We start from the raw sequence: 18,970 nt of genomic DNA, 5'->3' as shown, positions 1-18,970 counted from the left end.
GGGTCTCTTAGTGTCCATGCCCTCTCTGCCATCCTGGGGTTTTACAGTGTCCATGCCCTTCCTGCCATCTTGGGGGTCTCTCAGTGCCCCTGCCCTCCCTGCCCTCCCTGCCATCCCGGGGTCTCTCAGTGTCCATGCCCTCCCTGCCATCCTAGGGGTCCTCAGTGTTCCTGCCCTCCCTGCCATCCCGGGATCTCTCAGCATCCCGGGGTCTCTCAGTGTCCATGCCCTCTGCACTGCTCGTAATGTATCTACACCACTTCGAGAGCCATTTAGAGAAGCTTGGGGCCTCATGCTGGGCCTGGCCATGGAAAGGAGCAAGCTGGCTTTTTCTTGGGTCTCTTTGTATGCACCTAGCTCACTGTGGTGTTGAAGCTGGAGTGCAGCTAGTGACGCCACCCATGTCCCCACGATGAGCATCCTGGAATTTCTGATTTAACTTTGCCCTGGTGCTTTTATGAGCAAACTGACGTCGGGGGAAGAAACCCTCTGCAGAATGCCGATTTTCTCTGAATGAGTCCACTACTGAGACCACGGAAGAAAAATGATGCCATCCACGCTTTTTGTAAAGAGCAATATAAATATATTTACATATAGATAAAATACAATAAATAGGTGTTGGTCACGACACATACATCAGAACAGTACAACAGGGGTGGCTGGGAGAGCTGGGGCCCTAGAGACTTCCAGGGTCCCTGTGTTTGAGGTAAAATGTGATAGCAACTGTCCCTTTAAGGCAAAATTCCTGCAGGACACAGGCTGGGAGCACCGAAATTGGGTGGCAGCCCTGGGCCTCAGCCTGAAGGATCCCAGGGTCACCTGAAATATGGCCACCTGTCACCAGGACTGTGGCTCTGGTACAGTCACCAGCTGAGGGAGGGGGAAAGAGCCAGCTCAGAGAGGGTGGAGAGACTAAGGCATCTTCACCTGCCCCAAGACCCAAGAAGGTTGGGTGGGTCCTGCCTTCTGCTCATACCCAGCTGCTTGGAGGGGGCGAGGGGAGGGGAAGGTGGCAGTGGGGTCCTGGGTAACTTCAGCCAGTCCGCAGCTTCAGGACCCTAGAGAGGGGCTCTTTGGCGCTGGAGTAGATGAGGTAAGAGCCAGCAGTGGTATTGAAGGCCTCCCAGTCACGGCAGCCAAAGGTGGGGAGTTTGTGGACCGCCACAAAGCCCTCATAGCCTTGCCACCTGTGGGAGGAATAGTCAGCCTGGTCCCCTTGGCACCAGTGCAGGGGACATGCTTCCAGAGTCAAGTGAGAAACTGAGGCCCAGGAGAGAATCTTCCCCTTCCAAGATCCTGAAGCTCCCTTACAATCTACCCAGGAGCCTGTTCGGGCACCCTAAGTATTTGGAGGTGTGCAGTCAGCAGTGCTGACTGTTCATATCTCAGTCCTTAGAAACAGGCTCACTCCAGGCACAGTGCTTTCTGCTTTCAGCCTTGACAGCTACAGGCTTTGTTCTGCACTCGGAGGTCAGCAGATTCCTCTTAAAAAGGACGTGTTTACCACAGGTGGCTTCATGGCCCTAGGACAGAGTCCCTGAGTGACCGAGTGAGTCCTAGGTCAAAGGGCACCAGTGGTTCTGATGTTTATCTTTTTCAAGATTATTTTGTCAATATGTATTGACCCTCAAAACCAGCCAGTGAGGGCAGGCCATGCCACCCTGGGCTACCTCAACATGCCAGCACCACACTCCACTGTATTCCACTGAATATTCTTGCCCATAGGGTTCACTCATTTTCTCAGGTTAGACACATCGACTGTTGATCAGTAGGGTTCCTACATGTGGGGCGAGTGGGGCTCTCTGATTTTGAGAAGTCCAGTAACTTCCCCAGTCTGCATCTTCCACATGTTTGAGGTGATACCAGGTCCCCTTTGCTTTTCTTCTGTTATTTTTACTGTTGAAGTGTTTTACATTTGGATTTTAATCTATATAAGATTGATTTTTCTCTCCATGGATATAAAGTAGTGATAGATCTGCTCTGTCTGAGATAGGTAATTCTCTGAGTTATTTTATAAACAACACACCCCTTTCCATTGACTTGGAATTCAACAGTTTATTGGATTATTCTATCTGCCTGTTTTTTAAAAAAATATTTGTTTGTTTATTTATTTATTTATTTATTTATTTATTTATTTATTTTCAGTGTTGGAATGGAACCAGGCCTTGGACACGGCAGGCAAGTGCTCTATCACTGAGCCATACTTTGGCCCAATCGCCTATTGATTTACTTTTGGCAAAATCCACCCAAGTTTATTTACATGTTAGTAGGTCCCTCCTCCACTATTCCTCTGTGTGTGTGTTGTGTGTGCACGCGTGCGCGTGCTCATGTGTATGCATGAGCATGTGTGTGCTGGTTTGTATGTACATATGTGTGGAGACCAGAGATAGACTTGGGGTATCTTCCTCAATCACCCCATCTGATTTTCTCAGGATCTCTTATTGAACCCAGAGCTCACAGATCTGGCTGGGCTGGCTGGATGAAGAGCCCCATAGACCTGCTTATCTCCATCTTCCCAGTTCTAGGATTACACACATGGGATGACTTGTATGTGGGTACTTGGAATCAAACTTATGTCCTCGTTCAGCAAGCACTTGACTGACTGCGACATCTCCCAAGTCTTTCAATATTATTTTTTAAAAGTTTCTCAGCTTTTATTCTTCAACATACATTATACTATTTTCTTTTACATTTGTTTCTTTTATTTTATGTGTATGAGTGTTTTGCTTGTGTATATGCATGGGCATCACCCACATGCTTGGTGCCCACAGAGACCAGAAGAAGGGGTTGGACCCCCTAGAATTGAAATTATGAATGGTTGTGAGTCACCATATGGGTGGTGAAAACTAAATCAGATCCTCTGGAAGGACAAAAATTGCTCTTAACCACTAATTCATCTCTCCAGCTTCCCCATCAACATATCTTTAAAAAATTACTCTATCGTGTTCAAAAGACTATAGCAATAAGTCTGAAAGTCTAAGCAAAGCCATCCTAACTTTTCTCATGAACTACAGGTGACCGAAGCATTTCAGGACACCTAAAGTAGATGGTAAGCATGGAGGAGGGGCTCACAAAGAGGGCTGAGGCCCAGAAATGAATTTAACCCAATGGCAGAAATTGACACACGAGGATTTTAGCTGTTCTAGCTACAGACGCAGATAGAAGCTGTATCACATCCTAATAAAGTTATAGACTTCATGATGTCACGGGCAAGTTTCACTTCCTTTGCAAATCAGAGTCTGAGCCAGAGTTGGAATCTAGGAGGATGAAGAAATTCTGAGTTGGCCTTAGTCGCTCAGCTCAGAACAAATCTCTCATTGTTCATCATTACACCAGTGGATCAGCATCTCCTGCTGCAAGTGCCAGGAACCCCTAAGAAGATCAGGGACCAGACAGGCCACTCAGCATGACCTTTAGATCAAAGCCAGGGGCAGAACTGTTGGCCACCACCGCTGCTGTGCAAGATAGTTCTGGAACTTTGAGCTAGTTAGGCACCTAACTAAGCAATGGAGGCCTTGTCAGCTAAGGGCGCCACTACCTTTGTGGCAGAGGCAGCCAGTGGCTAGAGTCACTGAGACTCCTCCCAAGAGAAGACAAGACAAGGTTAGGTGACTATATGCAAAAACTGATGAGATTCTGCCCATGGAAACAACACCCACTCATGCTGAAACACTAAAAAAAATAATAAAAACACTTAGAAAAATGCAAGGAAATTGTCACAATGTAAGAGAAAACTAGACCTCATAAATTCCCCCTTAGCATGCCCATCTATGCATCTTTAGCTGCCAGTCATTATCTGAGGGGTGTGGCCTAATGGGGGTGCCCTCTAGCAGGTACAACCTGGCATCAGATTCCTTGCCCTGGCAGGTCCTGGGAAAACACACCCTCAGCCTAATGATCTCTACTTGCTCTGAATCAGTGGTCACCTGTGAGGGTAGGGGAGCCCCCCAAACCCCCACCACTATGACCCCTGAGGTGGGAGGATGAAAGTAGGCCATCAGCAGTCCTTACCTGTAAATAATACTGTTCACTGAGAAGGTGTTTCCATCAAAGGAGTTTGCGACCACCAGGAAGTGATCTTCTCCCACGGAGAAGAACTCCCAGTCCAGGGCACTGAGGAGACAGGAAGCCAGGTGAGGATGCCAAGGCTTTGCAGAGCTGATGCTGACCCCACGCTGGGCATGCCTTGTCTCCCAAGTTACATCTCGCCCTCTCACTCCAACACCTTTCTCTCTTTTATTTTTAAGAGTTAAATGTGTTATGGAATATTTAACTATGGAATGATGTGTTTCATTGTTTCTGCTGCATTCACGAACAATGTAAAGATGTGTTACATTGTTTCTGCTGCATTCATGAACCATGGAAAGATGTGTTACATTGTTTCTGCTGCATTTGTTTAATTATGAGAAGTGTTGCTGTCTCACCTTTCCTGCCAAAGGCACCTGATTGATCTAATAAAGAGCTGAATGGCTGTAACTAGGCAGCAGAGGGATAGGTGGGGCTGGCAGGCAGAGAAAATAAATAGGAGGAGAAATCTAGGCTGGAAGAATGAGAGAATGAGGGAGGAATAGAGGGAGACACCAAGCCAGCCAACCATGAGCCAGCCAGACACAGAAGAAGCAGAAAAAGTAGGACAAACAGAAAGGAAAGGTTCAAAGGCCCCAAGGCAAAATGTAGACGAAGAGAAACAGGTTAAGTTACAAGACCTAGAATCAGAACTAATAATAAGTCTCCATGTTGTGATTGGTTGTTGACCCAAAAAAGAAGCTTGGTACATGTGTGTGCAATGCCCAAGAGGTCAGAAGAGGGCATTGGATGCCCTGGAGTTGGAGTTAGAAAGGGTTGTGCCATGCCCCATGTGAGACCTGGAAATGCAATTCAAGTCCTCTGGAAGAGCGGCACTCTTAATCACGAGGTGGCCTCTTCAGCTCCTCTACAATGGTTTCTAACCACACATTCTCTTTATACTTGTTTTCTTCCAAATTCCCTTCCAAAAGGCTTAGTGGGTGCTTTATTCTAAGACTCATTCTCAGCAGACACCCAGTTCCAGACATGGGCATCTGGGGAGGAAATGTGACTCCCTTCGGGGTCCACCCAGCCCAGAGGTCACAGGCAGCTCGGGTGGGAGTGGATCTGGGTTGAGCTGGGCACTGATGTTACTTCTTTTGGTTCTTTGCCCTGGGAGTTCTTTTGATTTTTTTAAATAAAAAAAATGTGATTTTTCAAAAGTAAAGATTATGAGTGGGTACCTGTCAGTCAGAAGACTGGGCCTGAGTAGAGGGTTCGTCCTCCCTTCCTTACCTGCCCTATTACAGTCTCCTGTTTCTGGAGCAACCCTGTCTGTGGCCTGTGTGCGGAGTGCGGCCTACGGCATGATCCCCCTTGCGCTTACAGCTGTGCATCTGATGAACACACAGTGCCGTGTGCCCTGTGATATCACAGACGTCAACCTCACCGTTTTACTTGACTGTCGGCCTTAGAGTTTTTCTCTGAAGAGTCTAAGTTCACTCAGTGTTCTACCTCTCAGGCTGAGGAGTGCCTGGCACTCAGGAGGGGCTGTGAATGCCCCCCCCAAAGCTCTTAAGGAATGAAGAACCTTGTGAGAACTCCTGCTGCATTCTGGGTTGGCAACCACTCTGGGCCTAGCCAGTGGTTCTCAACCTTCCTAATGCTGTGACCTTTTAATACAGTTCCTCATGTTGTCGTGACCCCCAACCATAAAACTATTTTTGTTGCAACTTCCTAATTGCAATTTTGCTGCTGTTATGAATTGTAATATAAAAATCTTACATACAGGATATCTAATATGTGACCCCCTAAAGGGGTCACAACCCAAAGGCTGAGAACCCTAGCCTGGAGCTCAGCCAGGTGACTCTGCTCTACGGACAGTGTGGCTGCAGCTGTATTTCACTTGGAGCTAGTGAGAGTCCTTCTAGAGGAACTCCATGTGGGTGGGGACAGCTCTGTCTTCTCAGTGCTGACTTGGTGACCCTGCAGAGCAGGTAGGGCAGAATCTGGAAGTGTAAAGTGGGTAGGGGGCAACTGCCTGAGCTAAAGAACCACCCTGATGCTCACCCTGTATCACACAGACAGACTATTTCTCCTTGTGGACCTGCTGGGCCTTCTCTTAGTGAACTCACATCTCTGGGTCTTGCTTGTAAGATGAAACCAGCTACAGACACATAGCCAGCCACGGGGATGGGTCTCATTACTATGGCCAACTGATCTGGCCAGGTGTCCCGGGAGGAAGTCGCCCACCCACAGACTGTTTTGTCCTTCCAACCCCTTGGTTGGTACCTGCAGGTGGGGATGTCCTGGAACTTGACGAAATTCTGCGCTGTGACATTCAGCTCGTAGATGACAGAGCTGAGGACATAGGAATCGTTCTGCGCCTGCATCTGAACATCGTAGCTGTGACTGTTCGCCACCGCGAGGAAGATCCTCTCGCCAATGTGGAAGACTTCCCAGTCTGCAGCGCCGAAGGTCTGGAGCAGATGAAGAGCCATGTGGGAGGGTGAGGCTGCCATGCCCCTAATGTCATCACCACTGCGTCCAGGGACCCAGTGCCAGCTGTCTCACTGAGGCCGCCTGGCTGCCATCCTTTCACTAGAACTCAAAATAGAGTTCCTCTGCCTGCTTGCTCCAGAGGTCACTCAGCCCCATGAAGTGTGAGGTGGGGGTGGGGTGGGGATGGGGAATGGAATCTTTGACACAGACCTGAAGCTGTGCAGGTTCATTTGTATAGGGGCTACCAAAATTCATATAGGGGCTACAGCATGGGTGGGGTGGCACAGAGAAGGAGAGGGAGGCCCTGATCAAAGGGAACATTCCCAGAAAAGCTGAAGCAATGGCAGACAGGGCCCCAGTAGGTATGTGACTGCATAGGGGGACAGCAGGACAGGGGACCAGAGGGTGGGAAGGAACGTGCTAGCCCATGTGGGGGGTCTGTGAATGGTGGACAGTGTGCTACCAGGTTCCAGGAAACCCAAGCCGCAGCCAGGGCTCTGCAGTCTTAGCTTCTGCTCACACCCATGCCTTATACCCATACTGCACCAAGTGAGGGAGGAGCTCCTGAAATGGAAGGAGCTGCCACGTGGGGTTAAGGGGTGAGTTCTGGAGGGTGGGAGATCCAGGAAGAGGAGCCTATGGCAGGAGGAGGAGCTAGGGCCAGGAGCCCCAATCCATCAGAGGGTTCTGGCTGCCACTGTGGGGTCTCAGGGCAGCAACAGAAAGGCTGCCCATGAGTGAGAAGGTCTGGGGACACCGAACTAAGGGAAATTTCCTGGAACTAAAAACAGAACTTAGATCCAACAAGGCAAAGGCTAGAACCAAACATCCAGAGGCCAGTGGAACCAATAGATAATCGTTAGAACCTTAACTTCCCTCAGAGGGAGAAAACAGCATATACAGTGGCTACATACAATCACCATGTCTACTATCCAATAACACATGCCCCGTGGGGACATGGGTGAAACCTGTATTCAGATAACAGCTGACACCTGCTGAACTGTTAGTTCAACGATGCCATTCATTCTGCTGTCTTGACATATCACATTGGGCTAGATTCTGTTGAGATCCTCATTGATGGATGGGGACTTGAGCCCAGGGCAGTATGTTCAAGTCACACAAACAGGAGCAGCCCAAGCTCTCTAGCAGGCTACCTCTCTGAAGACACAGGCAGGCTATCCTGGGGCTCTCCCAGGTTGTCCTAGCTGGGGCAGAGTGAGCTATGCTATGGTTTGTGCTTCAGACTGTCCAGTGGCATCTTCCTGGCTTTAGCTAATGCCCAGGGACCTCCTGCCTGAGGGACATCTTGCACAGCCAGTGTGGGAAATGGCTCTGGAACTCCCAGGTGTGTGTGTTCATCTGTGCAAGTGTACAAACACATGTATGCATATGTATATGGAGGTCAAAGGTCAGCCTTGGATATTATTACCCACATTATTACTATTTGCCTATTTTTTTCTTTTTCTGAAAGAGGGTCTCTGTGTGGGACCCAGGGATCATTGATTCAGCTATCGGCGAGTCCCAGGGATCACTTGTCCCTGCCTCTCCACAACTTAGATTACAAGGACACGCCACTACACACCTTTTATGGTCGTTCTAGGGGCTGAATGGCAGGTGAGCACTTTACCCGCTAAGCCGTCTTCACTACCTTCCCTCAATGGAGGTCAGTTAACTACTTGTCTGCACACTACCAAGCGCCCTGTTTCCTCGCTGTCCATGGCCTGGCTGGCCAGCCCTGCTGGAGGCTTAGAGGTAAAAAACAAAACAAAACAAAAAAAAACAAAAATCAAAACAAAATAAAACGAAAACCCAGCTCTGAGCGGAACTTAACCATATTCTCTCCCATGGGCAGCAGAGGGCGCCAATACCCACTGAGCCCAGCCAGGTCGTGGGCAAGAACCGGCTAGGAATCCAGGAGGCTGCCCCATGGTTTGATCCAAAACGAACTTGAGGAAGCTTAAGAGGCACGAAGTGAGAGTCATCTGAGGAATAAGACTGAAGAGGACAAGAGATCCAGGAGTCCTGCGGTCACAAAGTCCTGGGTGGGGACAGGGGCCTTCTAGATCAGCATCCCTTCTCCTCACTTGGAGTGTCTATAAGCTGGCATCAGTCCAGGGCCACCTTACACAGAGACACTCGGGCCTGCAGGACCTCAGACCGCCAGACCCCCACCCAAGCACAGCATGGCACAGGCATGTCCCCTGACTGTCACGGCATTGTTTCTTGCAAGGAAGTGCTGAGAAAATCATCACTGTTGACCACACGCCTGTTTACACACATGCAGACACACACATTCACAGGCATACTGGCACACTGTCATGTGCACAGCATATGTGTACATGTGTATGCACAGGAACGTGTTTGTACACATACACAGAAACCTGTCTATAAGATGATTATGCACACCTGTGACTGTGTGAATGTATGCACACATATGTGTGTATGCCCCTGTATACATATCTCTTTCAGGTGGACACTCACCTGCCAGCATGTGTCTGAACACCTGCACATATGTGTACAGGCAGGTGCCTGCAGGCACGCACATACATGCCCATACAGTACACATCTTCCTCAGATTGCCAGGGCCTCCTTTCAGCTTTGAGCTGCTTGCTTTCTTCTCTGTACTGATGCCTGTGCTGATGGGGCCAGAGGGGATTTGCAGAGGGAGCCTTGTAGTGGCTGTCCTGTGCCACCTAGGTGGCTGGAGACCCAGAGCAAGCTCTCCTGGGACTGGGTAAGAGGTGTCAACTTCCCCCTGGGGTCAGGCCAGGTGCTGAGCCTTGATGAGCAGTCAAGTGTCCTCTCTGCCCCTCAGGAGCCCAGAGCAGGGGAATAACTGCACACTAGAACTGTAAGGGGCTACCCAGGACTTTGGAAGTACAGAAGAGTGGCAGATTATAGAGGGAGCAGAAGGGGGTCAGTGGGTGAGAGGGCCAGAAAGGGTTTCGGAGTAGCAAAAATGGCAGGATACCCAGAGGGCATGTGGGGGGCAGAGGGAAGAAGGAAGCTGCTCAGGAGGGGTGGGGGAGAGATAGAGAAAGCTTCTGAGCATGAAGAAGGTGAAAGCAAACATAGAGCAGAAGCCTCGAAGCCCCCTGTAAGAACCAGGAAGGTATGTGGGAGGTGAGCCTGGCATCAGGGGTATGTGAGGCTCACCCTGCTGGGCAGATGCTGGGACAAGGGCTCCAGCCACCCCTTGGAGAACCTGTTGTGTCCCTCGGGCATGAAAGACACAACACCTGCTGTGTGCCCTGGCAGCTGGGTCTCATAGGCAGCTTGAGCCCCTATCCTCTCTGAGCCCAATCAGGACCAGGGTGCTGATTTAGCAAATGTGAGCACCGCCTCCCCAACCTCCTCAATTTCAGGTACTTGAGGAATGATATTCCCTTCTCCATATATCCCACGTGATAGTTGGGGCATAATTCTATAAAAATATTATTCATTTTTTTTATCTGAAATTTATGTTCTCCATTGTTCCTGGGTAATGTCAGGCACGGACTGGTGGAGACCTGCAGGGGCCCTGCTAACTCAAACTCTGATCCCTTAGCTGGTCAGATGGCTGCCTCACAGCTGGCTAGTCACTGACTGCATGGATTCCCAGGCCTCACTGCCAGAATCCCCTCCCCAGGATGCCCACACTACCCCCTCTGCAAGCCCCTCCCTCTTAGAGGTGAGAGATCAGCTATAGGCTACATCAGGCCCTGTGGCTTAGATTGCTCCTGGATTCCCAGAACGTCAGGGAATGAAGAACCCCACTATCAGACCATGTTACCAAAGCCCACCTAGCATTGGAACCCAGGTGATCAGTATCCTCTGGGATGGGAGATATTCTCTCTCTCTCTCCCAGAGGAATTCCCCAGAGGGCCGCCTGCTGTCCAGACATTGGGCGTGTGCCGTTGGAGTACCTTGGCAGGATAATGGAACTTCCAGGAGCTGCTGCCAGGAGCACCTGGCACCCCACAGCTCCCATTAGGGTGGGCAGGCAGTCAGCCATCAGTGGATTAGTTGCTGAACAATAGAGACTCTGGGACTGACTTTGATGGGGAAAGAATGAGCGTGCTTCTGCGGTTCAGGAGTGCCAGGAGAGGAGGGGAGGGCCGAGGCTTGGCCCGGGCTTCCCTAGCTGCTTGGGGAAGGCAGTCAATCGGAGGTCCTGGGGGTACTGACCTCTCACTGTTGGCAGTCAGCTCAGGCGGGCACTCGAGGCTACAGGAAGATGCACTCCTGAGATCCCTGAGCACAACACATTCCCTGGCCAACTCCTAGTGGCCCCCCACCTCTGGGCTCTTGTCTGACCATAAAGCTATCCCCCAAATCCAGGGTCTTCCCAATCTGCAGGGGCCATAGCCGGTTTCTGTCTCAGTAAATGCAGAAGTCACAGGCATGTCGAGGTGTTTACAAAGCCCAGAGCAGCCTCTTCTGAGGGCCGCCCAGGTACTGCTTACCTGTGAGGGATGCTTTCATGCCAGACTTACTTCACAGACAAGAAAACCTAGGCAGGGAGACATACTTGGGGACAGGCCTCAGGGTGTCCATGACAGGGCGCAAATACATTCACACACACATGCAAGTATCTGGGAGCCATGGTCCTGCCCTTCAGGATTCACAGAGCATCCTACTGACATCGTGTGCGATGATGTCATTGTCTGCTCCTGCTGATTGGGTAGCTGCTGCTGTTCTTGCCCTGGTCTCACATACCTTACAGACAGTCCCCAAACCATAGAACATGGAAGCTGCTAGGTCAAAGTTTTTAGCAGACTTAGAAGCAAAATCCTACCTGTGCGGCCACTCCAGCTCTAAGGCTTGTGTGAGTGGCCTGTCTGCTTTCCACCTGCTGGTGGCAGTGTGTTGTTTGTTTGTTTGTTTCTTTGCTTGCTTGTTTTGTTTTGTTTTTCCGAGTTGGATTTTGAACCAGGGCCTGTGTATGCTACTCTACTACTGGGATGTACCCTAGGCTAATCCCCAGAGCACATTTTGATTGCAAGGCCTATGATAGAACCCTCCACGCAAGCAAACGGAAAGCTAAGGTCCTGGCCTTGTTGTCTTTGGGGATTGGTGAGCTGGGGCAAAGGACTGAAGCTGCTAAGAATCTGCCTGACTCTGTCACTTGTTGGTGCTCTGAGGCCCAGAGTGAATATCTTGAGACAGGGAGGGTCTCCCCCTTGTCCTCGGTACAAAATGGCAGTATTGGTGGCTGCAAGCTCTTGGGTGTGGTGGGTAGGGGGTGCAACTTTATGGAGAAGAAAATGTGTAGAGGAAATGTGTAGAGGCACAGGGGGCCTCAACAATGTTAAGGCGAGCCCGTGTGAGCATGTATGCATACGGACACACATGTGTAAGTGTGTTTGTGTGTGTGGGGTCTCTCCTGCCCTTTCTGAGGCCCAGGCAGAAGATGGGAGGCGGGTTGTCATTTCTGTTTTCCGTGTCTCTGTGGGCCTTGCTGTTCTTGCTTCCCACCAGCCCAGGCTCCATGTCACATCCCATCCACTCCAATGGCTCCCCGGACAGTATCTCTGGCTTCACCCCTCACCAGTCCTGGACCCAAGGTTTCCTCCATGCTTAAACTCTTTCATCCTCTAGTCCTAGGGAACCTGAGACTCAGCCTGTGTACCCTCTTCTGGTGTCTGCTTTAACCCCCACTAGGAGAATATGTCACCCAGTTTCATGGGTCTGTCAGCATCCCCTGCTAGGCCACCCCTGCTGTACTAGGAAGCTATTGACTCATGGCTGCTATGGCTTGAATATGGCATGTCCCCACAAACTCACATGGAGGCTTCGAATCTGGGAAGATGAGGCCTGTCTGGCCTGTCTGGACCATGAGCGAGGTGAGTGTCTTTGCTCTTGAGGACAGGTTGGCAGTCATGTCATGAGAGCATGCTGGTATGCAGTGTGGTGGCCCCCCTGCTGCATCCCTGCCACCTGCACTCCCCCCCCCCCCAATACACTTTCTGCCTTGAATGGAGGCAGCATTTTGCTCTTGCCAAAAACAGGGCAGAGGTATGCCCATGCTCTTGAGTGTCCCACCTCCGGACTAAAGCAAAATAAACTTTGTTTATAAATTACCCCAGCTCAGGTATTCTGCTGAAGCAATAGCAAACGGACCAAGGGCCCAATCAAAGGAGCCTGTGCCTTTGCTCTAAGAGGAAGGCTCTGGAATTTCTGATGTGAGGCTTGAGAGACCAGAAGGTGTGGCTAAGGAACACACCCTTAAAGCATCCCCTGCCCCACCTCTCTAACTGCCCCTCACCACCCCCCCCACCCCCCTCCCCCACCCCACCCCTGGCAGCCAGTCTCTGTTCACCCAGCCCTGGGCTCTAAGATCCCTGTTGCCTGAAGCCATCCTTTGAACCACAGGACTTACCCATGGTACCCTGGGAGTGCCTGCCCTACGAATGGGAGTCCCTGCACTACAGACCCTTCCAGAAAGGCATGCCCTGAAGAGGTGGGTGTGTCCCCACAGCTTGCAGCTACATTCAGAGCCTGCAGCTTAGTTAGCTTCAAAGCTCACGTTCGTGACATCGCAGAATGCAAACGGTAAACGTATTAAGACATCTCCAGGGCTGAAAGGATTTAAGAAGAGAAGAGAGACTATTGGCAGAGCATGAAAGTGGACTTCTGTGGGTTCTGAGGAGTCAGGAAGACGTGGGGGGAAACTGCTTGTAAGCACCGCCTGCAGCTCAGGCAGGGCTGGGCCAGTCCACCCTTTCGGTGTCTTCCCCCATGATACCCTGGTGGCTTCAAGCTGCTTCTGCCTCTGTGCCCTGGGTTGTTCTGTTCCAGCCGTGTCCCTCCTTCCCCTCCTTCAGCAGAATCACTCCTGGCCTGCCCTGGGCTCAAGGTTTTGCTTTGATCCTGTGCTAAATACAGAGCAGCTGCTGGCCTCCAGCTGTGCCTCTGCCCTCCACTAAGGTCACTGCTGGAAGCTCTGCTATTCTTGGCAAAGCTATGGCTATTCAGTGCAGCTCACACGAACAGACTGTGACATGAAACGGTCAGTGACAGAAAACTAAGCCCTCAGAGATCTCACCAGCAGGGGTGGGGGTACCAACCTAGGGACTTCAAAGTCAAAGGAGAATCGATACTATGTCTGTCCCCATTTGAACCCCTCTCCCCTGGTCAGAGCCAAGTTACCTTGCTACACCAGACCTGGAGACCCACAGACACTGATTGATCAGAGCAGGGGAATTGTGGCCTCTGGAGGGAACTGCTATGGGCACTCGGGGTACCCTCCTCAACAACCCAAACTCAACCCACACCCAGGCTTTCCTCAGGAGCACTGCAGGCCACGGAAGCAGGAAGGACCCAAACCACCTGGGAAGATGTAGCATACAGAAGGGACAGGCACTTGGACACTGGTGTCAGGGCCACCCTCGGTGACCCCGCTGCAGATTGGGCGTCCACCGGAGGGCTCAGGCTTCTCACCAGGAATGACTGGAAAAGCTGGAAGGCGCCCACGAGCCAGATGTACAGGTGGGAGTGCACCTGGGTGGAGGTGCCATTGAAGGTGTTGGCCACCACCAGGAAGGAGTAGGGCCCCACGGTGAAGAACTCCCAGTCGTAGGCACCGGACGTGGCGATAGACTGATTGGCTTCGAAGAGTTGGCTGCTGGGGTTCCACCTGTAGATCACGCTGTCGATGTTGTGGTTGTCACCTGGAAGCAAGGTCAGTGCTGGGGGGAGGGGGCTGCTCCCTCGAACTCACAGCTGCTTGTCGGGCACAGTTCGGCAGGGCGCAACCAGCTACTATGCACGTCCCCTCCTTTACCCCACCCCTCAGGCGACCTCTGCCGCCCAGCCAAGGGGCTTGTGTGCCCGCTGTTCCCAGAAGAAAAAGCCTATGGGTGGGTCCAGATGGCCCGCAGGCCAACAGTGGTCTTCCATCATTTAAGCCCTCCTCACCTCTCACCTTGGCCTTCTCCTGCCTTAAAAGATCGGGCTTTCTCACAACCCTCTTTGTCTGAACCGTCTTCCTGAATACTCGCAGGTATTTCTCACCTGTGGTGCTCTCTAGAAGCCCTCCTCCATGTTGCTCTCTGGAGCCTCCTCCCCCACCCCCAGTGGTACTCTCTGGAGGCTGTGGAGCTCTCTGGAGGCCCCCTTGGGGTTGCTGGGAATTGAACGCAGGACCTCTGGAAGAGCAGCCAGTGCTCTTAACCACTGAGCCATCTCTCCAGCCCCCCCACCCCCCACAATTTACTATTTTTTTAATGAGATAAATTCACCCTTGTGTACAAACTATGGAATGGTTTCCTTCCAGGTCAAAGGTCATAACCACCCTACCTTCTCTGTGGTTGGCTACCACCAAGAAGTGTTCTCCATCCACTATAAAGGCCTCCCAGTCCCGGGCACTGTGGGTGGCAATCCTCTGGTAGAGGGTGAACTTCAACTTTCTGGGGCTCCACTTGTAGATGACCGAGAACTCTTGACCCCTTTCATTTGGCCCAAAGTTGGCCACAGCCAGGAAGATCTGGAAGAGAAGCATTATCTTGTGTTGGCACCAGACCAGGAGCCTAGTCTGCAGGATTCTGATCCTCAGCATCTCTCACACATGCACAGGGAAGGGTACAGAGGCAAACTGAGTAAACACAAAGTGCTGGTAATGGGACACGCCCAGGGCCCTATGTTGCATGATTGTGTGACTCTCCCAGGGACAGAAAGCATGGGTTTCAGTTACGTACGATGTGCGTGCATTGACCATATGCAAATGAGAGCATGCATTCCCTCAGGGACAAAATGTTTCCTTTCCTCGGTTTTCTATTTTCCAATATTTCTTGAATACTAAAATATCTGCGCCCCCCCCCACGTCCCCATTCAGATATTATTAGGAAAAGAAACCAACTGGTAACACTTCGGCCATTCTAAACCTGGACACAGTGTGTCCCAATCAGGAGGCAGCAGGCTTTATCTGTTTTATCTCTAGTGTCTGGCATGAGCCCTCTGCTGGGCCAGAGCCCTTGCAGACAGCCACACCATGCTGTCTCCAGGACAAAGTCCTGCCATGCAGGCTGCAGGAATTAGGAAGAGAACATTCACTTCTGTCATGGTGTCATGGTGCCATGGGGTCGTGGACTAGGCAGACTGTCAACTGGTACCACCTCTGTCTTGTGGAAAGTTGAGCAGGCTCCTTCTAGGTACACTCCTACAGCCTGTGACTTTGAGCCCCACCCCAGCAAGGTCTTGGAACCCTGAGAGAAGCACTGACCTGCGGGAGTCCAGCCTGTGGACCCCATGGAGGCGCCAATGAGAGAGGGGACATCACCTGCACAGACTTACCTTTTTCCCAATGGTGAAATGTCGCCATGACTGTGCCTGGTGTGTGGCAATGTTCTGATAGAAGACAAATTTCCCGTCTGTCCATTTATAGATGGCGGATCTAGCCTTCCGATTGGCCGTGGCTGCAAAGAGTCCCACGCCGGGGATATTGAACACCTCGATGCCCAGGGTCTCTGAGTTGGTGTGCAGACTCTGGTGTTCCTCCACGTAGTCCAGCTTGGTCTTGGCTTGGAATGGGAGGATTGGGACCTAGTCAGTGTGCATAGGAATGGAGCTGGGGGTTCTCTGGGAGTGATATTTGGGACCCTGCCATGACTTGGCTCTTGCTCGTGCCCAGGGCCCTAGAATTTATGAAGGAGAATTTTCCCTGGTGTTCCATTTTATTCTCTTGGGAAAGGACCGTCAAAGGGAGGGTGCTCCTGTCCACTAGGTGCTTTGGGGTCTGTGTGGCCCCAGACTCAAACAGGACAAAAGGAGGCCTGAGTGTCTGTGATGTATCCCCTTTCTGTCATTAGCTAGCAGGGAAGAGTTACTGAGAGAAGCCAGCCATATGATCCTCACTGCACACCCTGAATATGCCTATTTCTAGGTTGAATATGCACACTAGCCATTCCTTCTGGTGTCCTGAGGACAGTTCCGGGGGATAGGCACACCTATTCTAGAGAGGAAGACAGCCTGGCTTGCCTGGGCTGTTCTGGCAGCCACCTGCTCCTGAATTTATTACTGAGGAGGCTTTCCATTCTCTCAAGTGGCCCTTACAGGTGGATGGGGCTTGAAGCCTTTCATGATACCCTTTTCCTAATGGGGATACAGCCAGCTGTTCTATGTGCTTAGGATATGAATTCCGAGTCCAGCCTCACCTGTCAACACGGAGACCCACTGGCTGTCGGCACACAGGTAGAGCCCCTTTTGGGCGGCATCAAACCAGAACTGGACACCCTCTGCCTTGGTGCATGGCGGCCGGGATCCCAGGGTTACTTTCATGTCAGCTTCTGTGGGCAATATCAGACAAAAGTGTTTTGCATATCAGGATTCTTGAGATAAGGACTTTGGCAAGGGGTCCAAGTCCGGTGGTCCTTTGTTTACCTTTGTACATGGTTGAAGGGAGCCCCAGGCACTGGAGATAGGGTGGGCAGCCCTAGAGTCCCAGCCATAATGTTTCCTGTGTGGCTGGCAGACCACACCTACCTTCTACCTGGAGGGAATGTCTCTCTGTCCCTTTGCTGTCACCCCATGGACACCCTCAATAGCCATACACTTCCCTGGGAGCCTGCCTCTTCTCAGAAGTAGGAGCTAAACTATGGGCAATGTTCTTGGGTCTGTGTTTTGGTCTCACCACTATTGGTACCAGCATTGGTCTCCTGCCAGGCCTCCTGGCTTTATGGGGATAGCCATCAGCACCAGGCAGTGGTGTCACACAGTAAAACCTAAATGCCTGACATATCCAGATGGGAACTTCCTTTATTTATTATATGAGGACCATAAGGTTTGGGGGCCCAACTGTCCTTCACCTCATCTTCTTTCCATGGAGCAGGGGTATATGGACAGTTGGGGAGGGACTCTCAGATTCTGTACTGCAGGGGTGTGATTTTAATAAATGGCTCAATACTGCAACCCAACACTAGGACAGGGCAGATAGGAACCAGAGAAAGCACATCTAGGAGATGCCATGGGCTGAAAGGGCTGATGGGAAATAGAGCTAGGTCTTGGTGTGGGCTGGGCTGAGTTTAGGATAAGCTGGACGGAGTGGCTGGGAGATATGGGCAGTTGTTGGCCAGGGAGCCTTCCTGATGTAAGCCATATCTACCACCTGTCCAGGGGACCAAGAAAGGTGCATGGTTTTCCTGTAGGCTGTCCAAGCAGAGTCCTTCAAGGGAGGGATAGGTTAGTGGTTCTGGCCTTTCTGACGGCCCTGTGTATCCTCCTGGACACTGTGACACCTGCCCTTCTGTCACTGAGAGATGCACACTGGAGAGGCTGAGAAAGGAGCCTGTGCTCTCAGATGGAGCCAGGGTGGGAAACAAGCCCCGCCTACTAACCATAGGGATATTTCAGCACATCGTTAGCATCAGGCTTCTCTGTGAGCCTCTTCAGCACCCGGGGGATGGACAGCTCAGCCAGCCTGGCGTTCCTGCTGGGACATAGCCTTGGGGTGGCATCTGAGCCAGGCAGCAGAACCAGTTGCCTTATCAGGCCCTGCAGAAGGAGAAAGTGAGGTTCCACTGATACCTGCAGCTGTTGGGGACCTTGGCCCATATGGCCCAGTGGGTCTAACCTGCAGTGTGGGAATGGGTCTGCATGTGGATCAGGAGTGATGGCAGACAATTGTTCATTGTTCTCAGTGAAGAAGGGACTGTCCACATGGAACTAGAGTGACCAGGCCACATTCCTTTTCTATCTCACCCAACTACTTTTCCATTCCTCCCTTAAATATCTACCCACCCATTTATCCCCCCACCCACCCATCCATCCCTCCATCCCTCCATACATCCATCCCTCCATCCCTCCATACATCCATTTATCCATCCACCCACCCACCCATCCCTTCACCCATTTATTCATTCATTCATCCACCTACCCACCCACCCACTTAGCAATCATCCTTCTGCCCAGCCACCCAGGCATCAACCCATGCATGCATATATGCATCTACCCACCTATCCAATATTCACCCATGCATGCATGCATACACGCATCCATTTATCCATCATCACCCACCAACCCATGCATGCAACTATCCACCTATCTGTCCTTCCATTTGCCCATTCAATCATAACACAAGCACATTTCCACAGAGTGATTACTATGTGCCAGGTATGGTTGCAGATGCCAAGGACACCACAGAGAATTGTAGCTCCTGGTTGTGGAGTAGATTCCAGATACCATCCCAGCAGTGAGTACACCACAGGTGATGGATGTGTGGGTGAACGAACAGATAGGTGGATGGGTGTGTGAGTAGATGTATGGGTAGGTGAACAGAAGAGAGGATGAATGAGTGGATGGATGTGTGGGTGGATCAGTGGATGGGTGGGTAGATGAGAAGAAGAATGAGTGAATTCTCATGAATGAGAATGAGTGAATTCTCATGAATGAGTGTGGATGAATAGAAGGCTGAGTGGATGTGGGTGGGTGAACGGACAGAGCAGATGTATTGTTGGGTGTGTAGGGGAAGAATGTGTGGGTGGGTGAG

At 51.2% G+C, this 18,970-nt stretch overlaps 1 protein-coding gene across 1 annotated transcript in view; it reads right to left on the bottom strand.

Annotated features, from left to right (window-relative positions):
• Positions 1-568: 568 nt before the first annotated feature.
• Positions 569-18,970, bottom strand: part of Tspear (thrombospondin type laminin G domain and EAR repeats) — a 158,351-nt gene continuing 139,949 nt past the window's right edge. The window contains exons 5-12 of the mRNA XM_087898287.1: positions 17,820-17,976; positions 16,641-16,772; positions 15,781-16,007; positions 14,788-14,974; positions 13,930-14,159; positions 6,298-6,485; positions 4,012-4,113; positions 569-1,187 (exon numbers count right to left, since the gene is read on the bottom strand). Of these exons, the coding sequence (XP_087754413.1) occupies positions 1,034-1,187; positions 4,012-4,113; positions 6,298-6,485; positions 13,930-14,159; positions 14,788-14,974; positions 15,781-16,007; positions 16,641-16,772; positions 17,820-17,976 (1,377 nt within the window). The 3' untranslated portion in view covers positions 569-1,033. The remainder of the gene's footprint in view (positions 1,188-4,011; positions 4,114-6,297; positions 6,486-13,929; positions 14,160-14,787; positions 14,975-15,780; positions 16,008-16,640; positions 16,773-17,819; positions 17,977-18,970) is intronic.

Source organism: Myodes glareolus, chromosome 18, assembly GCF_982192425.1.
Source record: "Myodes glareolus chromosome 18, mMyoGla1.1, whole genome shotgun sequence".
In the NCBI taxonomy this organism is placed as follows: domain Eukaryota; kingdom Metazoa; phylum Chordata; class Mammalia; order Rodentia; family Cricetidae; genus Myodes; species Myodes glareolus.
Note: the sequence above shows the minus strand (reverse complement) of the source record. Positions and strands in the feature narration are given on the sequence as shown.